Source organism: Mustela nivalis, assembly GCF_964662115.1.
Source record: "Mustela nivalis genome assembly, contig: HAP1_SCAFFOLD_486, whole genome shotgun sequence".
NCBI lineage: Eukaryota > Metazoa > Chordata > Mammalia > Carnivora > Mustelidae > Mustela > Mustela nivalis.
Genome location: NW_028136170.1, coordinates 114,024 through 126,029, shown reverse-complemented (window position 1 = coordinate 126,029; position 12,006 = coordinate 114,024). Strand labels below are relative to the sequence as shown.

The following is a 12,006-nucleotide window of genomic DNA, read 5'->3' as shown; positions in this document are numbered from 1 at the left end:
GTTATTTCCAGCTTTATTGAAAAATAATTGACATATTATAATTTGTAAATTTAAGAAATGATTTCTTATAACACTGCAAACTTTTTTTTTTTTTAAATATTTTATTTATTTATTTGACAGACAGAGATCACAAGTAGGCCGAGAGGCAGGCAGAGAGAGAGAGAGGGAAGCAGGCTCCCTGCTGAGCAGAGAGCCCGATGCGGGACTCTATCCCAGGACCCTGAGATCATGACCTGAGCCGAAGGCAGCGGCTTAACCCACTGAGCCACCCAGGCGCCCAACACTGCAAACTTTTAACATTGTGTAAATTTTGTACCATTTGATAAATTGGTATACATCTGCATTGCAATATAATCTACATAAAAATGTTAATACATCTACTCTCTCATATAGTTGCCTCTGTTTTTTATGCATGTATTGTAAGGAATTTTAAGATCTACTCTCTTAGCAACTTTTATGTATATAGTACAGTAGAGATAAACTTCAGAGGTCTTGTGGGTTTTGTTCCAGACCGCCTCAATAAAGTGATTATTTCAATAAACTAAGTCAAATCATTATTATTATTTTTTGGTTTCCCAGTGCAAATAAAAAATTATGTTTCCCAGTGCATATAAAAAATAAACACTATACTGTACTGTTCAAAAGCATTATGTCTTTAAAGAAAAACAATGTATATACCTTAAGTAAACTAGTTCTGAGTTTTCAGTGGGTCATAAATACTGATCACAGATCACCATAACAAATACAATAATAATGAAAAAACTTGAAATATTGCAAGAATTACCAACATGTGACAAAGAGACACAAAATGAACAAATGGTGTTAGAAAAATGGTGGCAGCAGACCTATTTTATACAAGATTGCTATAAACTTTCAACTTGTAAGAATGTGATATATGCAAAATTTAATAAAGGGAAGCACAATTAAAAAAGTATGTATATATTATTAACTATGACCATCATGCTGTACATTAGATCCCCAGAACTTTTTCCTATTATAGTTGCAAGTTTGTATCCTTTGACCAACTTATTCCACCCCAGGTTCACCCCTTGTCAACTCAACTCTAAGTTTCCATTAGTTTGCTTTTTCTTCAGATTCTGTATGTAAGGGATATCGTAATACATAAATTAAAAAATATATAAAATCTTTGAAATATTTCACTTAGTATAACACCTTCAAGATCCATCCATGGTATTGTAAATGGCAGTATTTCTTAATTTTTCATGGTTAAGTAGTATTCCATAGTATATATTTACCATACTTATTTTATTCATTCATCCATTAATGGATACTGAAGTTATTTCCATCTCTTGCTTAGAGTTAATAATTTTATAATGAACATAAGAGTGCAGAGATGTCTTCGAATAGTGACTTCGTTTCCTTTAGCTATATCCCTAGAAGTGGGATTACTGAATCATATGGTAATTTTACTTTTAATAATATGAATAGTCTTCATACTGTTTTCCATACAAATTTATATCCCTATCACAGTGCATAAGTTCCCCATTTTCCCCAATATTTACCAAAATTTGTTAGTTTTAATTTTTTGGTAGTATATATTCTAATAGGTAGTAATATCTTGCTGTGTTTTTCAGAGGTAAACAAAAACAACAACATAATGACTTTGCCCTGAGTTTTTTACGTTGAGCACTTTTTAATGCTCCTGTAGGTCATTTATATAACTTTTTTGAAAAAAAAGTCTATTGAGATCCTTTTGCTATTTTTTTAATTATATAGTTTTTTCTTTTTGTATCTGTTAGTTGGTTAGGGTTTGGTGTAGGCTCACAGTCAGTGTCAGGGTCAGGGTTAGTGGTTACTGTTGGGGTTAGCCCCGCTCCTGGCTATGGACCCATCTCTTCAAGGTCTCAGGATAATCCCTGGGCAGAAGGGTGTAGACCCTACACCCGATCCCACTTAACCAGTCTTAAACTGGGGTGTGAACATGACTTGCCCACCAGACATCTAAACCCTCATCAGCCTGATCCTGCTTGGGTCATCTCCACCCATGATGGCATGGCCAGGTCCTCTATACACACAAAGACACAGACACTCAGAGGCGCACACACACACACACACACACAAACACACACACACACACAGTGAGAGAGAGACTGCGAAGAGACCTAGGGCTACACCAGTGGATCAGAAGGTGTGGGACTCTCTGACTCTGAGACCCTGGTGTCACCTTTTGATTTTATTAGCCAAAGGGCCTGAGGCGTTGGTGAAACCTGATATGACCTGCCAGGGAGGGGACGTGTCAAGCGGCGAGCTCTCTTCTCCCTGCATCCTCTCGGCTTCAGTACAGCAGAAGAACATGTCCCTTCCTTTAGGATGTTTCTAGAAATGAGCTGGACAGGAGGGTTTTCTCTTTATGGGGTGCCTGGATACGTGGGTTCCAATTCTGTTGGGCTCTGTCGTCAGGGAAGTAAGGTCACCACTGCCTGGGGGCACCTTACCAAACTTTCTGCTCCACCAGAGCTCCCTGAGCCGCTGGTCCCCAAGCTGCTCAAGGCTCACACTCCACTCAATGCAGTGCCCATACAGTGACCCCCATACAGCCTTCCCCCAGCCCTTGGGAGGCCTGGGTGCAGCTGCTGTCCCCACTGGAGGGAACAGAGCTGGGTTTAGACCAGGTTAGTGTTAGGGTTAGGGAGAAGAAAGACTTAGGGTCAGGTTTAGGTTTAGACCTCGTTGGGGTCAGGGTTAGCGAGGCTTAGGGTAGGGGTCAGGGTTAGGGTTAGGTTCATGGTTAGGTTTAGGGTCAGGCTCACAGTAGGGTCAGGGTTAGGGTTTCGGTCAGAGTCAGGGTCACGGTCAGTGTTAGGGTGACTATTAGGTTTAGTGTCAGGTTCAGGATGATGGTCAGATTTAGGGTCAGGTTCAAGTTTTTGTTTGGGGGCAAGGTCATGTCAGTTCAGGGTTAGGTTTAGGACAGGTTTAGTGTCACGGTACGGTCAGGGTCAGGGTTAGGTTCATGGTTATGGTAAGGTCAGCTTTATGTTTAGGTTCTGTTTTATGAGTAGGTTCAGGATCAGGGTTAGCTTTAGGGTTACGATTCTGTTCAGCATTACGGTTTGCATCAGAGTTAGGATTACAGTCTGGGTTAGGGTCAGAGTTAAGGTCAAGGCCAGGGTCAGGTTTAAGTTTAAGATCTGACAAAGGCAAATTTCAGAGTTAGGGTTATGATCATGGTCAGGGAGAGGTTCGGGATTATTGTTAAAGTGTGGTTAGGGTTAGGGTAGAGGTAGGTTGAGGGTTAGGGTTAGACCGGGTTAGGGTCAGTGTCAGGGATAATGTTAGGGGTTAGTTTTAGGGTTAGGTTCAGCGTTAGGTTTCGGGTCAGGGCCCGTGTTAGTGTCAGGGAGGGTTAGGTTTAGGGTTAGAGTTAGGGTCAGGCTCACATTCAGTGTCAGGGTTAGTGTTAGGGTCAGGGTCAGGGTCACTTTTAGGTTCAGGGTTAGGTTTCTGGTGTTTGCCTTAGTCAGGGTCAGGTGAAGTCTAGAGCCAGGGTCATGTTTACAGTCAGGATCAGGTATTGGTTTAAAGTCCACATTAGTATCAACGATAGGGTTATGTAGTAGTCAGTGTTAGAGTAATGGATTGGATTAGGATCATAACCATAATAGAGTATTTAATTGCATCCTAGCTTTCATCAAGTGTAAGATGCACTATAGTTTATGTTCGACTAAGAAAGAGAAATGCTGTCAGTTAAAGTAGGATATGTCATCAAGTGCAAGGTGAGTGCCACCTTAAGAGATATTAAAATGGGGGTGGGGGACAAATCTTAGAACAAGTTAATTGTGGTAGTAGAATAAATAAGAAAGATCCAACACTTGGATCAACTAAAGAAGTGATTATTGCTTACCATGTGCCCCAAACTATATTAAGTCCTAGAACAAGAGACGTGCTCATCTTGATGCCCCGCAGCTGTTAGACCCAAGGTACAGTGGGCTGTAGCCAACGACCAGCAGGCCGCAAGTGCCATGTGCAGACTCTAAGAGTAACTGCTTTTGAGAGAGGAAACGGTTGAGAGTGGGCTTTGAGAGGTAGAGAATTACTAGCTGGGAAAGTAGGACAATTGACACAGAATCGGAATTGATGCCCCTACATGACAGATTTGGTGAAACTTCCCTTCTCAGAGATCTTGAGGCTCCTCTGAAATGTATTTTTCATTTTGGACAGAAGATTCAGGATAAATATGATCTGTTCGAGTTCCTGGTTCTCTCATCCGGACTGTTTCTTAAGCTTCACTGGCACAAGAAATGGGTTTTGATAATCCAGGGTAAATCCTGACAAAAGCAAAGCAAGGTATCTATGAAAACTAACCACTCAGAAGAGAACAACAGATAACAGGCCAGGCCGACCTGACCCTGCAGGATAAGTAAGGTTGGTCTGGAAACAGGGGTAGAGGGGAAGTGCCCATCTCCTGCTAGAAGAGCTAGAGAAGACCCCTTCCGGAGAGACCACCAGGAGAGGAGAGCAGTAGGTGCTGATGATGAAGAATATATTAATCAGCAGAGAAGGTCAAAATGACAAAGTTCCATGATCAGAGTAAACATATGGGATTAAAAAATAAAAAATAAAAAAAAAAGATGTTTTGAAAGGACTTTTTTTTAAAGGAATTTAAACAAAAGTCCTTTTAAAGAGACAGTTGGCTGTTTAAACCAATAGTACAACTCACTGAGAGAATCGCCGCATTATTTATTGGGGTAGAAAGGACCTGGAATGTAGAAAGACCCATTCTGCAGAGGAAAAAATAGAATCACTAACAGGCCTCATGCCTTGCACAGCCAGTGGCTAGAATCCCTGCCTCATGAGACCCTGTGCTTGATGGCGCTAGAACAATCTCAACTATGTTAGTCTTTCGTGGAAGCCAACAAGTGTTTGCCCAGTTAATTGCACGGTAACAATCAGTCACGTTATGTTATAATGATTGTCGATATCTTTAAAATCCTTGTCAAGTTCCTTTTTGAGTAACCCTCACCCCACCCTTAGAGAAATATATCTGTGGTTCACCTCTTTGAAATACCTCATTGTTGTTCCATATTTACGATAGCCGAAAAAAAAAAACAAAAAAAAAAGCTTTTTATTAACAAAGTGTTCAGAAGGGGGCGCCACTGTAAACAATGAGAGTTTTCGCTGCCGGGACAATTTTGTTGCAGAAACAGCTGAAAGCAATCGGGTCAGACAGAGCCAAGGGCTGGAGGGATTTTCAAAATGACAAAAACCGAACGAAATCTAACCAAAACAAAAATCAAAACCAATGGCCAAGATTTCAAGTTTGCTACTAAAGGTATGACATTCTCCTAAGACATGTGAGTGACTTGATCACTTTATTTATATATTTATATTTGAAGAAGAAGGAACTATTTGATGCAGCAAATCCACGTTGGTTAAAAATTACCAGATATGGGGGCTCCTGGGTGGCTCAGTGGTTTAGGCCTCTGCCTTCGGCTCAGGTCATGATTTCAGGGTCCTGGGATGGAGCCCCACATCGGGCGCTCTGCTCAGCGGGGAGCCTGCTTCCCCCCTCTCTCTCTGCCTCCCTCTCTACCTACTTGTGATCTGTCTGTCAAATGGGTAAATAAGATCTTTAAATAAAGAATTACTAGATGTGAAATACATCGAGGATATGGGAAGAAAAATGATTTCACCTGATCTGACTAGGAAGTGGTTGAAGCCTGAATTAAAGTGCTACAAAAAGAGTAGAGACCTGGGAAATATATGGGGTAAAAATCCCTAGAAAAACAGCAATAATAACTGGCCGCTCTTTATTGACCAGATCCTGCGATAGGCAAGGAAGAGCTGGTTTTAGCCAGAGGATGATCTCCGTTTGTCTTCATGATCTGGCATTTCCTGCCAGCCAGGCATGGGGCTCTGCACTAGAGCTGCAAATGCTGGGTCCCTCATTGTCCCTTTTCTCTTCTCAGGGGGACAACGGGCATGTCCATGATGCAGTGGGACAGGCTTTACCACAGGGAGATAATAGACTGCCAAGGGTAGGTGGGAGCTGGGAAAAGCCACTTAGGAACAGATTTTCAGGGGAGGTGATAGACAAGGGCAAAGCGAAGAATGAGGATGAGTGTGTCAAGTTTCAGAGTGCCAGGAGGCAGCACAGTGCATTCGGGAAACTACAGCAAGTTCATGACAACCGACAGGTGATCTGGCAGCATCACCTGGGGATGGAGGCTGAGCCCCGGGGTTAACACTGGGGGTGAGAAGGTTTGTATACTATGGCGAGGAGGTGAGGTACTACACTGTGGGGGCACAGGGAGCTACCGGAGGATTTCAAATATCAGAATCGTAACCATAATAGAGTATTTCATTGCATCCTAGCTTTCATCAAGTGTAAGATGCACTATAGTTTATGTTCGACTAAGAAAGAGAAATGCTGTCAGTTAAAGTAGGATATGTCATCAAGTGCAAGGTGAGTGCCACCTTAAGAGATATTAAAATGGGGGGGGGGACCAATCTTAGAACAAGTAAATTGTGGTAGTAGAATAATTAAGAAAGATCCAACACTTGGATCAACTAAAGAAGTGATTATTGCTTACCATGTGCCCCAAACTATATTAAGTCCTAGAACAAGAGACGTGCTCATCTTGATGCCCCGCAGCTGTTAGACCCAAGGTACAGAGGGCAGTAGCCAACGACCAGCAGGCCCCAAGTGCCATGTGCAGACTCTAAGAGCAACTGCCTTTGAGAGAGGAAATGGTTGAGAGTGGGCTTTGAGAGGTAGAGAATTACTAGCTGGGAAAGTAGGACAATTGACAAAGAATCGGATTTGATGCCCCTACATGACAGAGTTGGTGAAACTTCCCTTCTCAGAGATCTTGAGGCTCCTCTGAATTGAATTTTTCATTTTGGACAGAACATTCAGGATAAATATGATCTGTTTGAGTTCCTGGTTCTCTCATTAGGACTGTTTCTTACGCTTCACTGGCACAAGAAAAGGGTTTTGATAATCCAGGTAAATCCTGACAAAAGCAAAGCACGGGATCTATGAAAATCTAACCACTCAGAGGAGAACAACAGAAAAAGGCCCGGCTGACCTGACCCTGCAGGATAGGTAAGGCTGGTCTGGCAACAGGGGTAGAGGGGAAGTGCCCATCTCCTGCTAGAAGAGCTAGAGAAGACCCCTTCCGGAGAGACCACCAGGAGAGGAGAGCAGTAGGTGCTGATGATGAAGAATATTTTAATAAGCTGAGAAGGTCAAAATGACAAAGTTCCACGATCAGAGTAAACATATGGGATAAAAAATAAAAAATAAAGAAAAAAGATTTTTTTGAAAGGACTTTTTTTTAAAGGAATTTAAACAAAAGTCCTTTTAAAGACACAGTTGGCTGTTTAAACCAATAGTACAACTCACTGAGAGAATCGCCACATTATTTATTGGGGTAGAAAGGACCTGGAATGTAGAAAGACCTATTCTGCAGAGGAAAAAATAGAATCACTAACAGGCCTCATGCCTTGCACAGCCAGTGGCTAGAATCCCTGCCTCATGAGACCCTGTGCTAGAAGGCCGCTAGAACCATCTCAACTATGTTAGTCTTTCTTGGAAGCCAACAAGTGTTTGCCCAGTTAAGAGCGCGGTAACAATCAGTCACGTTATGTTATAATGATTGTCGATATCTTTAAAAGCCTTGTCAAGTTCCTTTTTGAGTAACCCTCACCCCACCCTTAGAGAAATTTATCTGTGGTTCACCTCTTTGAATTACCTCATTGTTGTTCCACATTTACCATCGCCGAAAAACAAACAAACAAACAAAAAGCTTTTTATTAACCAAGTGTTCAGAAGGGGGCGCCACTGTAAACAATGAGAGTTTTTGCTGCCGGGACAATTTTGTTGCAGAAACAGCTGAAAGCAATCGGGTCAGACAGAGCCAAGGGCTGGAGGGATTTTCAAAATGACAAAAACTGAACCAAATCTAACCAAAACAAAAATCAAAACCAATGGCCAAATTTCAAGTTTGCTACTAAAGGTATGACATTCTCCTAAGACATGCGAGTGACTTGATCACTTTATTTATATATTTATATTTGAAGAAGAAGGAACTATTTGATGCAGCAAATCCACGTTGGTTAAAAATTACCAGATATGGGGGCTCCTGGGTGGCTCAGTGGTTTAGGCCTCTGCCTTCGGCTCAAGTCATGATTTCAGGATCCTGGGATGGAGCCCCACATTGGGATCTCTGCTCAGCGGGGAGCCTGCTTCCCCCCTCTCTCTCTGCCTCCCTCTCTACCTACTTGTGATCTGTCTGTCAAATGGGTAAATAAGATCTTTAAATAAAGAATTACTAGATGTGAAATACATCGAGGGTATGGGAAGGAAAATGATTTCACCTGATCTGACTAGGAAGTGGTTGAAGCCTGAATTAAAGTGCTACAAAAAGAGTAGAGACCTGGGAAATATATGGGGTAAAAATCCCTAGAAAAACAGCAATAATAACTGGCCGCTCTTTATTGATCCAGATCCTGCGGTAGGCAAAGAAGAGCTGGTTTTAGCCAGAGGATGATCTCCGTTTGTCTTCATGATCTGGCATTTCCTGCAAGCCAGGCATGGGGCTCTGCACTAGAGCTGCAAATGCTGGTGGCCCTCATTGTCCCTTTTCTCTTCTCAGGGGGACAACGGGCATGTCCATGATGCAGTGGGACAGGCTTTACCACAGGGAGATAATAGACTGCCAAGGGTAGGTGGTAGCTGGGAAAAGCCACTTAGGAACAGATTTTCAAGGGAGGTGATAGACAAGGGCAAAGCGAAGAATGAGGATGAGTGTGTCAAGTTTCAAAGTGCCAGGAGGCAGAACAGTGCATTCGGGAAACTACAGCAAGTCCATGACAACCGACAGCTGATCTGGCAGCATCACCTGGGGATGGAGGCTGAGCCCCGGGGTTAACACTGGGGGTGAGAAGGTTTGTATACTATGGCGAGGAGGTGAGGTACTACACTGTGGGGGCACAGGGAGCTACCGGAGCATTTCAAGTATCAGAATCGTAACCATAATAGAGTATTTAATTGCATCCTAGCTTTCATCAAGTGTAAGATGCACTATAGTTTATGTTCGACTAAGAAAGATAAATGTTGTCAGTTAAAGTAGGATATGTCATCAAGTGCAAGGTGAGTGCCACCTTAAGAGATATTAAAATGGGGGGGGGGAACCAATCTTAGAACAAGTAAATTGCGGTAGTAGAATAATTAAGAAAGATCCAACACTTGGATCAACTAAAGAAGTGATTATTGCTTACCATGTGCCCCAAACTATATTAAGTCCTAGAACAAGAGACGTGCTCATCTTGATGCCCCGCAGCTGTTAGACCCAAGGTACAGAGGGCAGTAGCCAACGACCAGCAGGCCCCAAGTGCCATGTGCAGACTCTAAGAGCAACTGCCTTTGAAAGAGGAAATGATTGAGAGTGGGCTTTCTGAGGTAGAGAATTACTAGCTGGGAAAGTAGGACAATTGACACAGAATCGGAATTGGTGCCCCTACATGACAGAGTTGGTTAAACTTCCCTTCTCAGAGATCTTGAGGCTCCTCAGAAAGGAATTTTTCATTTTGGACAGAACATTCAGGATAAATATGATCTGTTTGAGTTCCTGGTTCTCTCATTAGGACTGTTTCTTAGGCTTCACTGGCACAAGGAAAGGGTTTTGATAATCCAGGGTAAATCCTGACAAAAGCAAAGCACGGTTTCTATGAAAAACTAACCACTCAGAGGAGAGCAACATATAAAGGGCCAGGCCGACCTGACCCTGCAGGATAGGTAAGGTTAGTCTGGCAACAGTGGTAGAGGGGAAGTGCCCCTTTAGGTTGGCATGGACAAAGCCCTCAATCAACTTTTTGTGCCTTTGGGACAGTTACGAGAAGTTCTGGTAAGTCCCCAATTAATGAAAACAGTCTGCTTTGACGCCTGTTGTCCTTGTCGGCTTTTCTCTAAGAACTCTTTTAATCTGTTAGTTTGGTAGTACTGGTGGTTATATTTTAACGGTTCATGATTACAATATTCACCTTCAGAAGTGTTGTAAATGATTTTGTTTTTGCATATGCTAAAAACCTAAAAAAACATGTTCGAATTGAAGAAGACCTATTCTCAGAGTAGACAACCTTAAAATGTCAGGGGAGAGGAAGCATATTTCCAAATTCAACTTATTAATGCCACTTTGGTCATATGTAAGTGGTTTCTAACTTACGAATGACTTGTATTTTAACAGTTTCTAATCTTGTAATGAACCCCCCCCCACCGCATGTAAGCTACGTGTGGTTAGGTTCCTGGGCTGATCTACAAAAACTGTGTAATCCCTAATGGAACTGAAGGATAATATAAATAAAATGTAATACTTAATAAATGTTACATTTGCATGTTCTCTCAGAAAAATCTCTGTTGTGGGAATGGGACTCCCCACCTCTAAGCCATTGGGAATAGGAACTCCACCTGGGTGAACAGTGGAGGGGCAGTTGTGGCATCACTTCTAACAGAAAACTGTGCTGCCCTGTCTCCCCTCCGGCCCCCCTCCCCGTCTGTGTCTGGTGCCCTGACTTACGGCCTCTGTCCATTCTGATGCCCTGTCGTAAACTTGTCAAAAACAACACCATCCTTCCTTGTGTGTCTCCTCTAGCTTGAGTGGCCTCTTGCGTCCCTCCCCTAAGACAGTGCCTGCATCCTAGAGAGAATATATAGAGAACATAATTTAAGGGAAGACACAGTACATGGTTAGAACCAAGAAAAATGCAAAGTAATGGAAATATCAGTGCTGAGAAGCCTAGGGGAGGGGCAGGCAGGAAAGAGTTCATGAAACAGGTAAAAATCTTGAGTTGTGCCTTGAGGTAGCCAATACTTTCCATGGTTTATGTCTCATTTGAATTTTACAAAATCTTATTAAAGATACTTTTCCTTGGAATGGAAGGGATTTTCATGGTCCGCTGTTGGATTCCACACCAGCCGCTGTGGGGCTCTCCCACTGCCTCCTTGGTGTGCCTCTTCCTCCCGGGGCCTCATAGTGGTGTTGTTTCCCAAGCCTAGCCTTCCTTTGGCCTCCCACTCTTCTCTCGAACCCCCTCCCTGGAGGCAGATTTGCTCTACTCACACAGGCTCCCGTCCCACCTCACCCCCTGCCATCACCATATACCCTCCCTTTTCCATGGCCTGTTTTTATGGCCACTTTGGTCCTGCTCAGCCACAGGCCTGACCTGCCTTTCTGGTCCCAACTCTGAAGCTGTTCTGTGAGATTCTCAGATCACTGAGGGGTACGACTATATCTGTCTTCATTGCATCCCTGTAGGCTGCCACAATACTGACGTCCAGGAGGTGTTTCATAATGTTGATGGAGTGAATTAATTCACCTTCCTGTGGAATTTTTGTGATCTGCCTACTTCATTCTAGTTGTTTCTGTTAACCTTTGTTTTGGCCCTAATTCCTAATTATCTCTTTATTCATTAGCTTCTCTACCTCTGTGCTCTGCCTTTTTCTGGTCTTCTGTTCTTCATTCTTGATTCCTGGTATTTCCATACCCACATTTCATCATCATGCATCAGTGCTTTGACATTCTTTCGTTCTCCAAAATATGCAGAATCTAAAGACTTCATCTCAGTGAAGTTGGCCCTCCATTCCTATTTCTGCTTCTCTCCAGAAGGAAGCCTGCAGTGCACATGGCTGTGTGCCTGTCTGACCCTGCCCCTGAGTGTGTGTGCACTTACATCTGCTCCCCATCCCCTCCCCACCTCGGCAGCTGTGTACACATGGCTTTCAGAGTCCGATTCGAGCCCCGTCGCATTTCCAGACTCTCCTGTACTTTGCTTCATATTATCTGTTCTCCATTCTAAGCCCCCTCATCCCCATAACTTTCACTGTATATGTCATTCTTCTTCTAGCCATGCGACCCTGCCTTCGTGTCATTATGCCCCCAGGTCATGAGTCCCCTCAACAGTAACTGTGTCTGGTATATCATGTTTTTTTTTTTTTTTTGTCAATATCTGCATAGTACTGGTGCACAGGTATTAATTTCTGTG

General features: G+C 43.0%; 1 protein-coding gene across 1 annotated transcript in view; it reads right to left on the bottom strand.

Annotated features, from left to right (window-relative positions):
* LOC309857190 (uncharacterized protein) overlaps window positions 1–9,002 on the bottom strand; it is a gene marked incomplete at its 5' end in the record, with an annotated part of 132,330 nt that extends 123,328 nt beyond the window's left edge. Inside the window, one exon of the mRNA XM_082750004.1 lies at window positions 8,971–9,002. Coding sequence (XP_082606130.1) covers window positions 8,971–9,002 — 32 coding nt within the window. The remainder of the gene's footprint in view (window positions 1–8,970) is intronic.
* Between the last annotated feature and the right edge of the window lie 3,004 nt (window positions 9,003–12,006).